The sequence below is a fragment of the Theropithecus gelada genome, chromosome 1, assembly GCF_003255815.1.
Source record: "Theropithecus gelada isolate Dixy chromosome 1, Tgel_1.0, whole genome shotgun sequence".
NCBI lineage: Eukaryota > Metazoa > Chordata > Mammalia > Primates > Cercopithecidae > Theropithecus > Theropithecus gelada.
This window is the reverse complement of record NC_037668.1, coordinates 63,567,359-63,587,885: the sequence shown is the minus strand read 5'-3', so window position 1 is coordinate 63,587,885 and position 20,527 is coordinate 63,567,359. Positions and strand designations below refer to the sequence as shown.

General features: G+C 44.4%; 1 protein-coding gene across 2 annotated transcripts in view; it reads right to left on the bottom strand.

Annotated features, from left to right (window-relative positions):
* Window positions 1–20,527, bottom strand: part of AGO1 (argonaute 1, RISC catalytic component) — a 64,120-nt gene that overhangs the window by 21,770 nt on the left and 21,823 nt on the right. For both annotated transcript variants that reach the window (XM_025383314.1, XM_025383308.1), the window contains exons 2-12: window positions 19,243–19,426; window positions 15,356–15,476; window positions 14,748–14,929; window positions 14,213–14,349; window positions 13,852–13,986; window positions 13,621–13,708; window positions 12,759–12,906; window positions 6,076–6,195; window positions 5,600–5,722; window positions 5,333–5,466; window positions 521–705 (exon numbers count right to left, since the gene is read on the bottom strand). In XM_025383314.1, the coding sequence (XP_025239099.1) occupies window positions 521–705; window positions 5,333–5,466; window positions 5,600–5,722; window positions 6,076–6,195; window positions 12,759–12,906; window positions 13,621–13,708; window positions 13,852–13,986; window positions 14,213–14,349; window positions 14,748–14,929; window positions 15,356–15,460 (1,357 nt within the window). In that variant the 5' untranslated portion in view covers window positions 15,461–15,476; window positions 19,243–19,426. The remainder of the gene's footprint in view (window positions 1–520; window positions 706–5,332; window positions 5,467–5,599; window positions 5,723–6,075; window positions 6,196–12,758; window positions 12,907–13,620; window positions 13,709–13,851; window positions 13,987–14,212; window positions 14,350–14,747; window positions 14,930–15,355; window positions 15,477–19,242; window positions 19,427–20,527) is intronic.

The window sequence follows — 20,527 nt, the reverse complement described above, 5'->3', positions numbered from 1 at the left end:
TTACTCCTTCGAAGCAGGAGAGATGGAGACGGAAAATGGCATAAAAGAAAAGTGCTGTGACAGAAATTTATATAGTCATTCTTATTCTAAAAAATGAGAGGAAAAGAGGAGAGATAGCAAGTCTCTCTCAAAAAGTCCAAGTAATTACCAGGCAACACGATACTAACAGGACCACCTATTCTGCTTGGTTGTGCTGCACAATGTCCAGATAAACAACGCACTCCTAAGGATAGGAATCTAGACCAACCCATCTCTGTACCTGGCCCAGCTTAGCCTGGCATAAGGACCAGCACACAAAGGACCCCAGTAAATGTTGTTGGGAAGGAGTGTGTGCAGATAATTAGGATCTGGAATCACTCAATGGCTCAGGCATGCTATTTCTCCTATAAGAGGAGCACTGACATTAAGTAACAGCTCTGGTCAAAGCCAAGACTCTAAACTGAGTCATTCCCAGGAGACCCCAGGGAGCTACGCTGAGAAGAGTCCTATCACCATTATCACTGTCCCAAGAGAACTGTACCATACACTGGCGTCTTCCCTGGCAGGATGACAATAATGAGCTGCAGCCCTGAGTAGGTGTTCTTGAGATGCCGGAACATAGGCTCCACGCTGTCTGCCCCCTGGGCATATTTGCAGAAACAAGGCTGACCCTGGATAGGCATCCCCGCATCCTTGGAAATCTTCCGCAGCTGGTCTGTGAAGTTCCTGTACACATGCATGGTCACAAAGGAGGCAGTGAGTCTCACTTGAATTCTTCTGACAAAAATCCATCCATCTTAGGTGTTTAGCACTGTAAGAGGCACTGAGAGATTGGTTTTTTGGTTTTTTTTCTTGAGACAGGGTGCTCTGTCATCCAGGATGGAGTACAATGGCACAATCTGGGCTCACTCAAGCCTCGAGCTGCCAGGCTAAAACAATCATCCCATCTCAGCCTCCTGAGTAGATAGGACTAGAGGCATGCCACCATGCCTGGCTAACTTTTTTTCTTTTTAGTAGAGATGGGATCTCACTATGTTGCCCAGGCTGGTCTCAAGTTCCTGGACTCAAGTGATCCTCCCACCTCAGCCTCCCAAAGTGCTGGAATTACAGGCATGAGCCACTGCACCCAGCTAACACTGAGATTGTAACATGAATGATACACAATAATAGCTAATGTAAAAAATACATTTATAGTTGAGTAAGGTAAGAGAGTACTTGCTAAGTGTTCGATGGTACAAGCAAGGAGATGAGGAAGCCCAGAAAAGGGACCTATGGGAATTCTCAGGGTTCCCACCTTGCCCCACTCAAGCAGCTGATTCCTGTGCTCCATTACATGTCCAAAGAAATAGGCAGATGCCCATGTGTAAGGCCTTTCTGCTCAAAGCAGAGGTTCCAACAGTGACGGGAGCACAGGAGATGCTCAGTAAAAATGAGTTCCCTCCTTCCCAACTGGTTCTTTGAAACCTAAGAGCCAATTATTAAGCTTCCTTCCTTTGGCTTTAGGGCTTTACCCTGGAGAGGAAGACAAAGTTGGAAGACAGGACACACATGCAGTAGAGTAAAAAAATCAAGCTACATAAAGATACTCAAAAACTGAAATAAGCAGCAGGAAATTTAATTTGTGATAATCTTCCATTTAAATTTAAAAACAATGTACAAGACGACCATGGAAGCAGTTGTTTAGGAGATATTATTATATAGCATATAAATAGCAATGTGATAGTTTTGTGAGAAAGTATTTTTTCACATATTTAGTAAAAACACACAAGAAAAATAAATATGGTAAATACTATTATGCAAAATTTAAAATCATTTATATATAGGTATATAAATTGAATAGGATAGTTACAATAATTCATAACAGTGGCTTCATCAGAAGGGAGGAATGGGGCCGGCACAGTGGCTCACACCTGTAATCTCAGCACTTTGGGAGGCCAGGGTAGGCAGATTACTTGAGGTCAGGACTTCGAGACCAGCCTGGCCAACCTGATGAAACCCTGTCTCTACCAAAAACAGAAAAAAACCTAGCTGGGCATGGTGGTGAGTGCCTGTAATCCCAGCTACTCAGGAGGTTGAAGCAGGAGAATTGCATGAAACAGGAGGCAGAGGCTGTAGTGAGCCAAGATTGTGCCACTGCACTCCAGCCTGGGCAAGAGCGAGACTCTGTCACAAAAAAGAAGGGAGGAATGGGACTAGGGTGGAGGACATGAAGGAACATCAAATTTACCTGTAATATTTACATTTAAAAAAGGATAAATATGACAAAACTGGATGGATACATGTTATTCTCTATATTTATCTTAAAAAATTATTTTCAAAATGAATGTTAGAATAAAAAAACATTACCTAACCACTGTTTCACGTAAATAACAGCTAGGGCTTTGACCATTAATAGTATGTTTTCCATTTCTCTGCCCTGTATACAACTGCAATGTAGCTATTAAAAAGCCAGTATGTTATCAGATTTCATGAATAGTGGGTCTCAACTTCAAGGAAAGACGTATTTCCAATCTTCTCTCTACTACCAGACTACACTTGGAATACTGTGTCCAGTGCTGGGGGCCACAAACTATTGTGAGATGTTTAACATGAGGAAGGTCCTAAAATCCCATCTTAAAGGTGATATAGCTAAAGTAATAGGGCCTCTTTAGCCAGAAAAAAATTGAGGGTTGCATCTAGAACTCTATCATCCATCATCCCCCAACTACTAGTTTGTCGAACCCCATAGCACCCTCATGTCTTCTCCCACTTTCTCAGTGGAAAGGATGCCCTTTCTCAGTGCTCTGGATCCCATCACCCCATACACACTTAGGGACTTTGCTCTGTTTATTTTCCAGTTCCTCTAAGTTATATCTTCAATCTCCACTTACTATGTACATTCTCACTGGACAATCTCAGCCACTGCCATAGATGACTTGGAAATCTTTACCGTTAGCCCAGTCAGAACCACAGATTTAACTGGCTACTAATGACCCACATGAAAAAGCCACATTCTTACCCCTTACAACCAGGTGTCACTGGGGAAAGGGAATGTCTGATAAACTCTTCCAAGTTTGAGGTTCTGGGTTTATTGGTGCTCATACCCCAAAATGGCCAAAACAATAGATTATCCCAAAAGAAATGGACAAGGGAAGGACATGGGAGAAACACAAGAGCACACAGAGAATAGAACTACTATGAAGAGACTATGGCACAAAGGCAAAAAGCTGGGAGCCTTTCCAATACTGCCAAGCAGGCTGGCTTAAATAGGGGCTGAAGAACTCAGAAAAAGGCCAGGCGCAGTGGCTCACACCTGTAATCCCAGAACGCTGGGAGGCCGAGGTGGGCAGATCACGAGGTCAGGAGATCAAGACCATCTTGGCTAACACGGTGAAACCCCGTCTCTACTAAAAATACAAAAAATTGGCTGGGTATGGCGGTGGGTGCCTGTGGTCCCAGCTGCTCAGGTGGCTGAGGCAGGAGTCTGGCATGAACCCAGGAGACGGAGCTTGCAGTGAGCCGAGATCGTGCCACTGTACCTGGGCTACAGGGCAAGACTCCGTTTCAAAAAAAAAAAAAAAAAAAAAAGAACTCAGGAAAGGAAACAAGAACCCATTTGCAAGGAACCACAATTATGATGGTTGTTTGTGCAGCCGTGAGGGGTAAGGGAAGAAGAGCAAGGGCAGGTCCCATAGTCCCCAGATCTATCAGGAGCTGTTAGAACTTTTTTTTTTTTTTTTTGAGACTGAGTCTCGCTCTGTCACCAGGTTGGAGTGCAGTGGCACAACCTTAGCTCACTGCAACCTCCACCTCCTGGGTTCAAGCAATTCTCCTGCCTCAGCCTCCTGAGTAGCTGGGACTACAGGCACGTGCCACTATGCCTGGTTAATTTTTGTATTTTTAGTAGAGACGGAGTTTCACCATATTGGCCAGGCTGGTCTCAAACTACTGACTTCGTGATCTGCCCACCTCAGCCTCCCAAACTGCTGGGTTTACAGAAAGGAGCCACCGTGCCTGACCTAGAACTTATAGAATCTATATTGCCCAGCAAACTCCTGGGCTGAAGTGATCCTCCTGCCTCAGCCTTCTGAGTAGCCAGGATTACAGGCACGCACCACTGCACCCCAGCTAAGAACGAATTCTCATGACTCCAAGGTCAGCTGAATTCATCACAGCATACTTCCCCACTACCCTTGTCTAGCCAAAACGGTCGGCTCCATCAACTCTTCCTCATCCCTACAGTGTGCTGATCCCACTCCAGATCCAGAGACTATGAGAAGCAACCACTTCAAAACATGGCAATAACCAACTAACTGTATGCTATATGTAGGAAACAACTAACTGTGAGTTTTGTGGCATTTTAAACCTATCTCAATAAAACAAACAAACAAACAAACAAAAAAAGGGCCGGGCGTGGTGGCTCATGCCTGTAATCCCAGCACTTTGGGAGGCCGAAGCAGGCGGATCACAAGGCCAGGAGATCGAGACAATCCTGGCTAACACACTGAAACTTCATCTCTACTAAAAATACAAAAAATAAGCCAGGCGTGGTGGCGGGCACCTGTGGTCCCAGCTACTCGGGAGGCTGAGGCAGGAGAATGGCGTAAACCCGGGAGATGGAGCTTGCAGTGAGCCGAGATCACGCCACTACAATCCAGCCTGGGCTACAGAGCGAGACTATCTCGAAAAAAAAAAAAAAAAAAAAAAAAAGACTCCAGAGGAGGGGTTGTTGACTTCTCAAGCCATTACTGCCTGGTTTCTTTAGATCATTTGGCTAAAACACTTTCCTCATTGGTGCCATCTACTCCCAGCTATGGTGGCACAGAGGCCCTGACAACCAGCTAAACAAGCTGCTCTATTTTGTTTCCAATTAGGAACACAAGTTTTGAAGCTCAGATCTGATTTGCTTCCAACTCTGACACCTTCCTGATGATGTGCAAACTTTGGACAAGTTACTTAACCTCTTTTGAGCCTCAGTCTCCTGAAAATGGACATATCACCACCCACTCACTGTAAAGATGAAATGAGAGAATAAAAATTAGGTACTTAAGTACAATTTTGGTGTAAACATTACAGTCATCACTACTACTATTTATTACCAATGATAATTATAACAATAAAATAATTCAGGCCTCTCTTAGGAGATTCATGTCCTAAAATCATCATCTTTGACATAGATATGGCTCCTTATTAACTTCCCCTGACCACAGATCGATAGAAAAGGAACTGGTAGAAGTTTGAGCCAGAAAGCACAATGCAGGCAGAGTTAAGACAGAACACATTACTGATCAGTATCGGCCCCTGGGGACTACAGGAAGGTAGGCAGCTCCAGGTTCTTTCCCACCCTTCCACCCCTACACCGAACCCTCCTTACTTGAGCACCTCTTCTCGACACTGTTTTTGGGGTGCGAAGCAGGCGATGGCCCAGACTTTGATCTCAATCCCATTGTAGAACTGTTTCCCCCGCATGTCCCAGACACCCTGATTGGGTGTGGCAATGGCCCGGTTCTGGGGATAGGCAGAGGGGGCGCCCAGGTGAGCCTCAGTAGAGTCAGGTGGGTAGGGGAACAAAAGCCCCTGGCTATACAAACCAACCACCCCCATATACCCTGAGATGTTGTCTGGCCCTGACCCTGCTCACCCGGCCGCCGTACTGCAAGATGGGCGCCGGCAGCACTCGCCCTGTCACCTCCGTCATGTCATCCTTCACTTTGATCCCAAATTCCTGGATGTAGGGATCTAAGTTGTAGCTGGCATTCTTCATCTGCAGGACAAAAGAGAGCAATCTCAGGAGAGCAAGAGCTTGGCAATACTGCTCACCCTCTGGGTATCAAGGAGAGAACCCTAAGGAGAAGCTGGGGTTAGTACAGAATAGTCCTAAAAAGAGAGGGAAAGTGGAAGATGAGGGAAGTGACAGGATAACACAGCAAAGTAATACAGGAGAGAAAAAGAGATAGAAAGCAAAGCAGCTATACGATAAGAAAGAAGAGCAGCCGTATAGAGTCCTAGGCAACAAATCTAGACTTGGGTTCTCCTGAAGGAAGGTCCTGCTGGGGCATTAAAACATTTATGCTACCAATGGCCCCAATGACTGAGCAAATGAGTAGGCCCACTGACCAGGCGACTGATCTCCTCCTGTCTGTCTGGAGCGGATCTAGCTGTGGCCTTTATCATGGTCGAAGTCTGGTTGTCGGTCAGCTTTTTAATACAGCGTTGCCCAGCCACAATGTTACAGACCTGAGGAAACGAGAAGGACAGGTAGCTCTGGCTTGAGTACAGTCCATCCTGTATCCAGAGCCCCATAATAAGGAAAGATACCTTGGCTGTCAGCCATGGGGAAGGGAATTGCAAAATCCTTTGTGCATACATGTATTCTCCTCTTGAGTTTCACTTGATAGGTAAGTTAGAAAATATTCATGTGCAAAGTAAAAGGCAATTCAGGCCGGGCATGGTGGCTCATGCCTGTAATCCCAGCACCTTAGAAGCCAAGGCGGGCAGATCACTTGAAGTCAGGAGTTCAAGACCAGCCTGGCCAACCCATCTCTACTAAAATTACAAAAATTAGCCAGGCATGGTGGCGTGTGCCTGTAATCCCAGCTACTGAGGAGGCTGAGGAACGAGAATCGCTTGAACCAGGAGGCGGAGGTTGCAGTGAGCCCAGATCACGCCACTGCACCCCAGCCTGGGTGACAGAGTGAGACTCTGTCTCAAAAAAAGGAAAAAAAAAAAAAAAGGCAATTCAACCACTTTGTGATTAAAAGCTTGTGATCCACCGCCAGATCTGGGCTCAGGTCTCATATTTTATTTATTTATTTATTTTTTTGGATGGAAAAAAAAAAAGAGATGGAGTCTTGCTCTGTCGCCCAGGCTGGAATGCAGCGGCACAATCTCGGCTCAGAGACATCTGCCTCCCAGGTTCAAGCAATTCTCCTTCCTTAGCCTCCCGAGTAGCTGGGATCACAGGTACCCGCCACCACATCTGGCTAATTCTTGTATGTATGTATGTATATATGTATTTATTTATTTATTTTTGAGGCAGAGTTTTGGTCTTCTTGCCCAGGCTGCTGTGCAATGGCACGATCTCAGCTCACTGCAACCTTCCCCTCCCAGGTTCAAGCGATTCTCCTGCCTCAGCGTTCCAAGTAGCTGGGATTACAGGCATATGCCACCATGCCTGGCTAATTTTGTATTTTTAGTAGAGATGGGGTTTTGCCATGTTGGCCAGGCTGGTCTTGAACTCCTGACCTCAGGTGATCCACCCACCTTGGCCTCCCGGGATTACAGGAGTGAGCCACCGCGCCTGACCTTCATATTTTAAATGAGGATAATAGTAACAATCTCAGAGTTGTCTCAAGATTAAATAAAGCACTTAAAGGACTGAGTATAGTTCTGGAACACAGAAAACAATAAGTTGCAGCACAGAATATTATTTACCAAAGGACCATATATAGAGAGCTCTTCTGAATACTGAAAAACTCAATATACACAAATTAGATTTCTAAGGCAGCTCTCCATGGTGGCAGGTACGTAGTTGCTCCATCCAGCAACCCACCAGGACTAGGGTTGGCTCTAAACTCCTGAGCCCCCAGACCACCGCTATCACTGTCTCTGTTGGCTGACAGTGTCCTCTGCTGGTGTGAGAAACATCTTGCCATTTACTTCATCTGTTCTGGGCCCAACAGAAAACAATAGAGATCATAAAAAGCTGTCTAGTGACATACAAGACTTCTAATCCCCAATATACTATATCCAGGATGCTGTGAACAGGAAGGCTGCTAGAATTGAGAGAGCCAGTAGGTCTGGAAATCCTTCTGTTTGAAGTACAGCTTTGCCATTTCTAGGGGATGTTACCTTAAACAGGACTCTTAACCACTCTGAGATCTTCTTTAATCTCAAACATGAGAAAAAAAATACACTAGCTGTCTCATGAGGTTGTTGTAAGGATTTAGATGAGATGAAATGTGGAACTCGCTCCCAGAGGGCCAACATTCTTTACATACTAATTCTCGTCCTAATTCCCAGAGTTCATGGTAAACAATGGGAAGGAAAACCAGCCCAAGGTCACCTGCCTTCATACTCTAAATTCCAGAAAATAAACAAAATAGTCAATTCACTTAATGAAAATCCAAAATTATTGAAATTTGTGAGATTGTTCTCTTAAAGGTGCCTTAAAGTTGTAGCATTCTTTACAGGTGGTTACAGATACAGAATTAAAATCAGGGATGTGGTGAAATTAGAACACTTGTACAATGCTAGTGGGACTATAAAACGGTATGGCAATTTCTCAAAAAATTAACCATAGAATTACCATATAAACCAGAAATTCTGCTTCTGAGTATGTACTCAAAAAAACAGGAACTTCAACAGGTATTTGTACATCTCTGTTCACAGCAGCATTATTCACAATAACCAAAAGGAAGAAGCAACCCAAGTATCCATGGACAGATGAATGAATAAACAAAACGTGATACATACATACAACGGACTATTATTCAGCCTTAAAATAGAAGGGAATCTTAACATGCTACAACATGGATGAACCTTGAAGACATCGTGTTAAGTGAAATATGCCAGTCAAAAAAGGACAAATACTGTATGATTCCACTCATTTGCGGTACCTACAGTGGTCAAATTCATAGAGACAGAAAGTAGAATGGTGGTTGCTAAGGGTTAAAAGGAGGGAGTTGTCGTTTAATGGGTATAGAGTTTCAGTTTGGAATGATGAAAAAGTTCTAGAGATTGGTCATGGTGATCGTTGTACAACTGCGTGAATCTATTTAATGCCACAGAACTGTATACTTAAAAATGGTTAAAATGGTGAATTTTATATTATGCATATTTTACCACAATTTGAAAAAGAGAAGACGGAAGAAGGAATGAACTGTGATTTGAACATGAACAAATGATTTTGTGGACACTCACTGACCTACATAACTATTCGAGGAAGATACAGAGGTGGACTGGAGGTACTACTTCTAGTTTCTAGTTGGATCTTCACAACTAGAAACTAGAACAGCAATAATCCATACTGTTCTTCTACTTAAAATTTTCTAACGGATTCATATTATAATTAGAATAAAATCCTACCTGGCCAGAAATTAGAACTATCATTCATTACTGATGGGATTGTAAAATATCATAGCCACTTTGGGAAACAATCAGGTAGCTCATCAAGATGTTAAACATTGGTTGGGCGCGGTGAATCACGCCTGTAATCCCAGCACTTTGGGAGGCTGAGACAGGTGGATCACGAGGTCAGGAGATCGAGACCATCCTGGCTAACACAGTGAAACCCTGTCTCTACTAAAAATACAAAAAAATAGCCGGGCGTGGTGATGGGCACCTGTAGTCCCAGTTACTCGGGAGACTGAGGCAGAAGAATGGTGTGAACCTGAGATGCAGAGCTTGCAGTGAGCCGAGATCACGCCACTGCACTCCAGCCTAGGTGACAGAGCGAGATTCCATCTCAAAAAAAAAAAAAAGATGTTAAACATTGTTATATATTATATCACTCTTAGGTGTATACTCCAGAGAAATAAAAACTTATGTTCACACAAAAATGTGTACAACAATATTCACAGCAGCATTATTCATGATACCCAAAAAATAGAAACAATTCAAACATCCATTAACTGATAAATGAATTAACAAAATATGACATATCCATCTGATGGAAAGAGGATAAACCTTGAAAATATTACGCTAAATGATAGAAGTCAGTCATAAAAGGACACATATTGTATTATTTCACATATATGATATGTCCAAAATAGGTATATCCAGAGACTGAAAATAGATTAGTGGTTACTACAGGCTGTTGGGGAGAGAAGGAATGGTGAGTAACTGCTAAGCAATATAGGCTTTCTTTTAGGAGTGACATGTTCTGGAATCAAATAGTGGTGATAGTTGTTGTACAATTCTGTGAATATACTAAAACTACCTAATCATTTTAAAATGGTGAATTTTATGGTATATGAATTGTATCTTGATACAACTGTTTTTTTTATATATATATATTTTTTGAGACAGGGTCTCTGTTGCCCAGGCTAGAATCCAGTGGCACAATCACAGCTCACTGGGTTCAAGCAATGCTTCCACCTCAGCCTCCCAAGTAGCTGGAACCACAGGTGCACACTACAACTGCAGTCAAGCGATCCTCTTGCCTTGACCTCCCAAAGTGCTGGGATTACAGGTATGAGCCATCACAGCCAATCTGGATAAAGCTATTCCAAAAAACAATAATAAAATGCCACGTGGTTTCAACAGGCTATAGGATTTGGCCCTCTACAGAATCATCTCCTACTACTTTTCCCCTCACACAATACATTCTAGCCACCATAACCTTTTGTCCATCCCTCAAAAAGATCCAAATTCTCTTCTGCTTTAGAACCTTTATACTTCCTCCTGCCTGGAAGGCTCTTCTCTCAGGTTGTTATAAGGTTGATTCTGTGTCATAATTTGGGACTTAGCTCAAATGTCTCCTAAGAGAGGACTTCCCTAACAACTAAAATAGCTCTCTACCCTCTTCCTCCCTTACTTCTATCCCCTTAACCTATTTTATTACTCTTATAGCACCTTATCACCATCTGAAACTATCTTATGTGTTTATCAATTTGTTGTCTATCTCCCCCTTCTAGAATGTAAGCTCCACAACAGCTGGGACCTTGTCTGTCTTGTTAATCTCCATGTTCCTAGCACCTAAGAGTATATGACACATAGTAGGAGCTCAATAAATATATGTTAAATAAGCGACAATAGAATTCAAGGTCTAAGTCATAACATAAATTATACACCTTGAAAACCATTGTTTAAATAGAAATAATGTTAGTTTGGCTGGGCGCAGTGGCTCAAGCCTGTAATCCCAGCACTTTGGGAGGCCGAGACGGGCGGATCACAAGGTCAGGAGATCGAGACCATCCTGGCTAATCCGGTGAAACCCCGTCTCTACTAAAAAAAATACAAAAAACTAGCCGGGCGAGGTGGCGGGCGCCTGTAGTCCCAGCTACTTGGGAGGCTGAGGCAGGAGAATGGCGTAAACCCGGGAGGCGGAGCTTGCAGTGAGCTGAGATCCGGCCACTGCACTCCAGCCTGGGCGACAGAGTGAGACTCCGTCTCAAAAAAAAAAAAAAAAAAAAAAAAAAAAAGAAATAATGTTAGTTTGCTAACAAATCTCTGCTTACAGTAAATATCAGCTACTGTCTACTTAGCTAAGATTGTTCCTAAAGACCTCTGTTTATACCTCAGAGAACATGTTGCCTTCATGTGCATCAGTAGCTATTAACCAAGTCAGAGTTCTTGGTTTTGGGGATCTCTTCTCCTTTCAGCCTAATTCCCTCAGGTTAGTTCTGAAATTCTAGAAGCTCACCAGAAGACTTGAGCTTGGTCTGGGCTATCTGACTTCTGCTGTTGGATAAAAGTAAGAGGGTAGGCCAGGCATGGCAGCTCATGCCCGTAATCCAGCACTTTGGGAGGCCGAGGCGGGCAGATCACTTGAGGTCCGGAGTTTGAGACCAGTGTGGCCAACATGGTGAAACCCCATCTGTACTAAAAATACAAAAAAACGTATCTGGGCACGGTGGCGCCACCTATAATCCTAGCTACTGGAGGCTGAGGCATGAGAATTGCTTAAACCTGGGACGCAGAGGAGGTTACAGTGAGCTGAGATGGTGCCACTGCACTCCAGTGAGATTCTGTCTCAAAAAAACAAGAAAAAGAGGGTAGTCTAGTATAGTGCCTCTCCAGTGTTAATGTACATCCCCTTTGGACCTTGTTAAAGGACAGATTCTGGCTGGGTGTGGTGGCTCACGTCTGTAACCCCAGCTCTTTGGGAGGCCATGGCGGGCAGATCACCTGAGGTCAGGAGTTCGAGACCAGCCTGACCAACATGGAAAAACCCGTCTCTACTAAAAATATAAAATTAGCCGGGTGTGGTGGCGCATGCCTGTAATCCCAGCTACTCAGGAGGCTGAGGCAGGAGAATCGCTGAAACCCGGGAGGCGGAGGTTGCGGTGAGCCAACATCATGCCATCACACTTCAGCCTGGGCAACAAGAACAAAATTCCGTCTCAAAAAAAAAAAAAAAGATTCTGATTCAGTCGGTATGGGTGGAACCTGAAATCTGCATTTTAAGTAAGCTCTCAGGTAATGCCTATCCTGTTGGTACACACGACCGCACTTTTTGAGTAGCACTGGATGAGACAATGAAGCAGTAGGCAGTAGTTTCTCATTCAATATTTTGGCTAGTATATACCAAACAAAATATAGCCCAGTGATTCTGTATTTGTATTCTATAACTTAGCGTTACTATTCCTTCTCCAGTTGCAGAATTCCAAAGGTCTACTGTTATATAAAAGTATGACAAATCTTGGGGCTAAAACTTTTTCAAAATGAACACATTAATCATTGGAGAAACATGATTTACATTATAGGTAATATTTATCACCAGTTTGTGTAGAATAAACTACACTTATATCTTCAGGTCACTTAGGATCCCAGCTCTAAACAACAGGGAAAGAGAAATTAAGAGAACATGAGTGACTGCGGGTATCTAAAATCTCTGTCCTGTACGAACTAATTACTTATTAAACAGTAAATTCAGCTTGTCTCTGCCTGGCAGCCCTGAAAGAACATGAGAGTAGGATGGGGGATAAGGAAACAACTTAGCAGGTAAGAATGGGGCCTCTATTTCACGGGAAAACTACCTCATACCTTCTCAGAATGTCAATTTTCCAAACTTCAAAGAAGAGACACCTGATGAGCAGCATGCAGGTATATACAATGCCTATTCCCCAGCCTCTCACCTCTAGGGGAAGGTAGGTATGCTTTTGTTCCTGGCCAACTTGTAGGCAGGGCAGATGGGGATACTTGAGCTGAAGGTTATATTTCTGCTTGAAATACTGTGCCACTGTGCACTCCACAGTCTGTCCACTCTCCAGCTGTAAGGGGAATCTGTTCAGAAGAAGGGAAGGAAGGGGGTGTCATAACCCAGCATTCAGTCCCACTTCTCTAGACCCACAACCATGGGAAGTCCCAGACTTTTTCCTTTTTTATTTGGCCCCAATATGATGTGCAGGAAAGAAGTCCCAGACTTTGCTTCATCCTATCCAACTTCTTTGAGCATCGCCACTCATGGGAAAACAGGACATACAGGGCTCCAAGAAAGAAGCTAAAGGTTTGAAGGGCAAGTTCCACAAAAGTCAGGATACTATCTGACTCATTTATTTCCAATATTGAGCATAAAGCCTAACACAGAGTAGACACTCATAATATAGTGTAGCCTAAGGTCAAGAATGGGAATGGAATCAATGACAGCTTCCCCAAGGAGCCCAGGAGCCTAGCTTTCTTTTTTCAAGAGAAATATAATTAGAGAGAGATTCTAACATTTACCTAACCCTAACAGGAATCAGAGAACACACTTGCTCTAAAGTAAAGGACCAAAGAGGCAAGGAGATCAAGAAGGTAAAAATGGTAGGCAGAGTATCAACAGATCAGAGAAGATTGAGAAAGGATGCCAAATTCCCACAGCTTATCTTCAAAAACAGGGCCAGTCCCCAAGGCTCATTCTCAAGGCCAGTGGGGGAAGGAGGGAGGGAAAGATAGTGAGTTTTAAATCTCAGCCCTTCTCCACCAACAAAGTATGACTCAGCACCCCTGCCAACTTACGTCTGATGGCTAGCAGGGCGACGGGTAACATTACACACGCGGTATTTCCTCTTCATCTGTCCACAGTGGGTGACTTCCACCTTCAGGCCTGAGATACACACACTGCTTGTCAGGGCTGAAATAGGTTGCTCAGGTGCCCAGCCTTGGCTTCTCCCCTGAGCATACCCCAAGGGGATTTCCTCTTAGGGCTCAAGTGGAGCTGTTTCCCTTCCCCTCCTGTTGGGTCCTCACCCTTGATCTCCTTGGTGAAGCGAACGCGCTGAGAGTCCGTGAGGGGCTTGGGCTGCTCATCTATGTTCCTGATGTCCAGCACCTCACACATGAACTCAATCACTGGCTGTGCCTTATAGAAGGCAGTGGCTGAGACTGTGGGGACAGGGTAAAGATAGCTCAGCTCAGGTTCTGTCTTCCACAATACATGGAGGTACAGCAATTTATACCCTCTTCCTTATAGGGCATTGGGATGGGGGAAGGGGGAGCCAGGGCTGTAGGAATTAGACTAGGAGTGTGGTTGCAGAGCTGGGAGGGATGAGGCTGGGAGTGTGGTCACTGGACTTGGGGTGCCCCTAGCTCCATAGCTCTCCCCACTCACCATCAATGTTGAGCATCATCTTCCACATGGCAGGGCGCACAGACTGGTGAAAGCCGAACCAGACCTCGCGCCCACCCCCCAGCGGGTGGTAGTAGCCCTCAGGCGGTGAGAAGAAGGAGCGGCCCACAGGGGTGTACCTGGCAGGGACAGGCAGAGAACTGGTCCCTCGGGCACAGGCCCCCACCCTGTGAGGCATCCTGGGCACGGAGGAGCCCTGGCCTGAAAGGCAGGACACCGGGGCTTTAATGCCAGCTCTGATGCTTTACTAGTTGTATGACTGACCTTGTGCAAGTTTCTACCTTCTCTCTGCCCTGCAGGGACAGATGGGATGAGGCCCAAAGATATCTAAGAAGTTCAGGGCCAGGGCTTTAAACCATCTAAATATAAATACACACTTGCCTGGCAAGTGGTAGGGCTTCAAATAAATTTTTTTTTTTTGAATGGCACACTGTGGGACCTTAATATGTGCTCCCCCTCCTCCCCTGACAGCAGTTCTGCCAACACTAGTAGCCCAGATACTAACTACACCCAATACCTCATGGATGCCAGGTGCCTCATGGCCACATCCAGGGCTTGCACAGACTCCAGGGGAACAGGGATCTGGCCGCTGACCAGGGCCTCATGCAGCATTCGCCAGCTCACAATGGCTAGCCACTTGATGGAGACCTTAAAGATTCGATCCTTCCCTTCCCCAGGGATTGTCACCTCAAAGTCGACCTTCAGGAGGGTGAGAGAAAGGAGTGAAGGATTGCCATTGCTCTACGAGAATGACCCCCAGCTCCATGGATTTGCTGAGAATATGTTTCTCAAGTTGACAGGGGCTCATAATGAAGACCCCAAAGTAAGTCCAGCCCCTTAGGTTCTAGCCACCTTGGCTCAGTGCTTCTCTTCCTCTCAACTACCTCTCAGCCTAGCAGGAAGTCCTTTAGGTCTATTTTAAGTCTAATCTCAATCTGTTTAGGACACGGACAGGCACATGAGACTAAATAAACATCAGCACCTACCCACCCCTCACCCTAAAACATACTTTCTCAGCACAAAAGATGAAAAGGATCTCTGGATCACCAGACTCCAAAGAGGCTTACACGAGCTTGGTTCTACCCCAGACCCCTGACACAGGCCTAGCCTGACTCCCAACCTTACCCGTTCGTTGCCAATGGGCAGTGCTGTGACAGTGTAAATGTTCTTCTTTCCATCATACACAGGCTTGCGATCACCAAAGATCTGAGGCTTGAAATGCTGGACCATGTATTCCACCACTTCCCTGTGGGGGATAGGAGTGGCCTGTGGAAGCTGAGAGACTACCACCACTTCAAGCTTTTGGAAGTAATTCAAAGTCCAGGCAATGTCCCATCTATTATACTCACTCCTAACATCTACTCTATGACAGTGCTTCTCAAACTTTAACTTTCCTATGAATCACATGGAGATTTTATTAAAATGTAGCTTCAGATTCAGCAGGTCTAGAGTGAAGCCTGAAATTCTGCATTTCTAACATGCTCCCAAGTGACACTGCTGGTCCTCAGACCACCAAGGCTCTAACAGACCTGAAAGAGTGGTGTGAGTGCCTTCTGAGAAGAGGGGGAGGCTAAAGGGAGAAAAGCTTGACTCCAGGGTCTATCAAGAATCAGGAATAGGGCTAGGTATGGTGGCTGACACCTGTAATCCCAGTACTTTGGGCAGCCGAGGCAGGAGGATCACTTGAGCCTAGGAGCTCAAGGCTAGCTTAGGCAACAGAGTGAGACCCCATTTTCTACAAAAAAAAAAAAAAAAAAAAAAAAAATTTTTTTTTTAGTAAGCTGGGTATGGTAGCATGTGCCTATAATCCCAGTTGCTTGGGAGGTTGAGACAGGAGGATCACCTGAGGCTGGGAGTTTGGGGTTACAGTGAGCTATAATTACACCACTGCACTCCAGACTGGGGAACACAGTAAGAGCCTGTCTCAAAAAGAAGAAAAAAAAAAGAACAGCCAGGTGCAGTGGATCATGCCTTTAATCCCAGCACTTTCGCCTGAGCTCCCGAGGTTGAGACCAGCCTGGGCAACACAGAGAAATTCCGTCTCTACAAAAAATGCAAAAATTAGTCAGGCATGGTGGTGTGTGCCTATAGCCCCAGCTACTCAGGAGGCTGAAGTGGGAGGATCACTTGAGCCTGAGAGGCAGAGGTTGCAGTGAGCTGAGATCATGTCACTGCACTCCAGTCTGGGCGACAGAGCCAGATCTTGTCTCAAAAAAAATTAAAACAAAACAAAAAACAAATCAGGAACAGAATCTAGGCTGCTCCAATCTCGAATCCCAGATCTGATAAGCAAAAAAGGTAGAAGAGATGTGAACTGGAATAAGAATAAACTGTGGAAGAAAATCTCATCTCTTCCATCTCTCTGAAGCACTTAGTCTCACCACCCTGTTTTTTCTCCATTACCATCTCTTACTTCCTGTCCTCTGAAACTTAGACCCTACGGTGTCCATTATTCCTTCAAAATTCCAGTTTATCTAACCAACTGACCTTCACACTTTCTAAATCAAAGTTCTTGAATACTACTGGATAACACAAATGGTACATTAGAAGCAACTGTGATCATATGGTTTCAATCCCAATTAGGCTTCAGTGCTGCCTAGCAATCTTTTTCATGTCCCTGATTACTTCCATCCCTCCTACTCTATGTAGACTATGTAGAACTTTCTCTACTAGCCTGTAACTCCAGAACCCATTCCTGTCTCCTATCAGGAAGCAGCTCTAATATCTTTAAAAAAGGCAGAAGATAGTACACAAGGCCACCCTCGAGTTACCAGACATATACACAAACATATTAATATGTGCGTGCATCAATTTTTCTCCTTTCCTCTTACACTCAAAATGACCCTTCCATGTATTATTTTTAAACATATGAAAATATATTCAACTTCACTTATTAGAAAAATACAATTTAAAATTAGACCAAGATCAGGATGCCAAAGATCAAAAAAATCTCAAATATCAAATTGGTGCAGGTATAGGAAGAGACACTCTGATGCCTTATTGATGGGAGTATAGTTGGTACAACTTACCTTTAAAAACAAGTTGCAATATCTGAAAACTCTGAAATGTATTAGGCCAACAGTCCCACTCCTAGCAATTTATCCTACAAATACACTCATATTTGAGTGCAAAAATGAATCTATATATAATAATATTCAAGTTTCATTTTTGTAGAATTTAGACTCAAATGTTCCTCAATAGATTTATTATATAAGTTATATCACAGCCACTCAACCTATGCAAAAGAATGAGGCAGATCCATATGTGCTGGTATGTAATACCTTAAAAATATATTGTTCAGTGGAAAAATGCAAAGTACAGAACAATGTATAAAGAACCCTGTTTTGGGTGTTTAAAAATGTTATATGTGCATATATGCCTGCACATGTGTAGAATAGTATACGGAAGCATATTCAAGAATGGTAACAATTGGCCGGGCACGGTGGCTCATGCCTGTAATCCCAGTACTTTGGAAGGCTGAGGCGGGCGGACTGCTTGAGGTCAGGAGTTTGAGACCAGCCCAGCCAACATAGTGAAACCCTGTCTCTACTAAAAATTTAAAAATTAGCCAGGCATGGTGGCAGGTGCCTGTAATCCCAGCTACTCGGGAGGCTGAGGCAGGAGAATCGCTTGAACCCGGGAGGCAGAGGTTGCAGTGAGTTGAGATCACGCCACTGCACTCTGGCCTGGATGACAGAGTGAAACTCCATCTCAAAAAAAACAGAATGGTAACAATTGGTCAGGTATGGTGGCTCACGCCTGTAGTCCCAATACTTTGGGAGGCACAGGTAGGCAGATCACTTGAGGTCAGGAGTTTGAAACCAGCCTGGCCAACATGGTGAAACTCTGTCTCTACTAAAAACACCAATAAATTATGTGATGGGGGGCACCTATAGTCCCAGCTACTCAGGAGGCTGAGGCAGGAGAATCATTTGCCTGTCATCCCAGCTACTTGGGAGGCAGAGGCACGAGAACTGCCTGAACCTAGGAGGCAGAGAGTGCAGTGATCTGAGATGGTGCCACTGCACACCAGCCTGACAGAGCCTGAAGGAGGCTCTGTCTCAAAAAAAAAAAAAAAAAAAAAAAAGGTAACAATTAATGGTACTGGGGGACTAGAGACCAGGACAGTAAGGAGACATTTTTCACTACTATCTTTCTGTGATATCTGAATTTTTTTATATTATACATATAGTTTTCAAATAATAATAAAATTAATTAATTAAAGAAATATTGCAGAGGCCAGGCACGGTGGCTCACGCCTCTAATCCCAGCACTTTGGGAAGCCGAAGCGGGCAGATCACCTGGGGTCAGGAGTTCAAGACCAGCCTGGCCAACATGGTGAAACCCGTCCCTACTAAAAATACAAAAAAAATAGCCGGGCATGTTGACAGATGCCTGTAATCCCAGCTACTCAGGAGGCTGAGCCAGGAGAATCGCTTAAACCGGGAGACGGAGTTTGCATTGAGCTAAAATAGCGCCATTGCACTCCAGCCTGCGCAACAAGAGCAAAACTCCACATCAAAAAAAAAAGGAAATATCACTTCCTCTAAATAGAGCTAATCCCTCCAACTGTGCATCCTACAATGTCCTTCGGCCTCATCAAGGACATCCCATTAATTTCTCCCCTCTATCCCAAACTTTTAACTTCATCTTTACTACCTCCTTCTCCTTAATCTGTAAACATACCCATATCTCATTCTTTAAAACTCTTTATTCATTCAACTAATATTGAAATGTAGTAGGCACTGTACTTATTTCTTAACTCAATATAGTTAGATTAACTAGCTCAACTACTTTCTGCTGAAATTGCTCTGCCAAAAGTCACTAATAATCTTCTAATAGCGAAGTCCAATTGGACTGTTTTTCAGCATTTATCCTACTTGGCATCTCCTTCTCAAAAACTTCCTTAGATTTGGTGATACTACCCTCTACTGGTTTTTCTTTTACCTTTCTGGCCCCTCTTTCAAGGTTGGTGTCTTTCAGATTTGGTAGCTTAGGTGTGCATCACTTACCGGTTGACTCTACGGGGACACTTATCCGGCTTGATGTCCACCTCGTAGTGGTACACGTCGATCTTAGGGATGTCCACCTCAAAGTAATTGGCCAGGAGCTTGATTGGTTTCCCCACAGTGCCAATGCCAGGCCGGCGAGGTGCCTGGAACACCTGCTGCAGGGGGGGCAGGTAAGCGCCCGCAGCTACGAGACAAAGAGGCTGGTGAGGGTAAAGTCTGGAAATCTCCTAACTACTCTTATCAGAGTAGGAACAAGGCCTCCCAGAACAGGAACATGAGAGTATAGAGAATGCCTCTTTCCTGCTACCCAACCCAGCCGAGGGCTTCCAGGGGACATCTCAAGCTCATCTGTGTTTTTGTTTTTGTTTTTTGTTTTTTTTAAATCTCTCTCCAGTTAGGAAAATTATCCTTATTGTCTACTTTAAATTCATTAAGTTCATATATAATAAGTTCCTATTGCATGTTAAGCAGAGAGACTAAATCTGGCTCCTAGTAACAGAACCCTTTCTTTCTTCTACTAGAGTAAGACACTTGCCTTCACCAGGTATCTAGCAGACCAAGAATTTCTATTCTCTGCCAGCCAGATGCTCACTCCATTCATCACCATGCTGAATACAAAATGGCATAACCTTTATGTTCCTTTATAGGTGGGCAGGAAGAAGATCCAGAGAAGGCCAGGTTAGGGAGGGCAGGGTCAGTGTTTGAGGCAGGATTAGGGCAACTGAATGGCGAGAGTTGGAGAGAGGGAAAAGGAGAAAAGGCTCAAAGGATAGTTTGGAGACTAAGGAAAAGAGAAAGGGGGCTGGAGAACAGGACAGAGCTGGAGGTCACAATAGAAAAAGGTAAGGAGAAGGAGAGAAGGCTGGAGTTAATGGGTGGGGCAGACAGGAAGAAACAAAGCGGCAATTGGGGAGGCAATGATTAAAAAAAAAAAAAAAAAAAAAAAAAAAAAAGCTTGAATAAAGAAAGAACTGGCCGGGTGCGGTGGCTCAAGCCTGTAATCCCAGCACTTTGGGAGGCCGAGACGGGCGGATCACGAGGTCAGGAGATCGAGACCATCCTGGCTAACACGGTGAAACCCCATCTCTACTAAAAAATACAAAAAACTAGCTGGGCGAGGTGGCGGGCGCCTGTAGTCCCAGCTACTTGGGAGGCTGAGGCAGGAGAATGGCGTGAACCCGGGAGGCGGAGCTTGCAGTGAGCTGAGATCCGGCCACTGCACTCCAGCCTGGACGACAGAGCGAGACTCCATCTCAAAAAAAAAAAAAAAAAAAAAAAAAAAAGG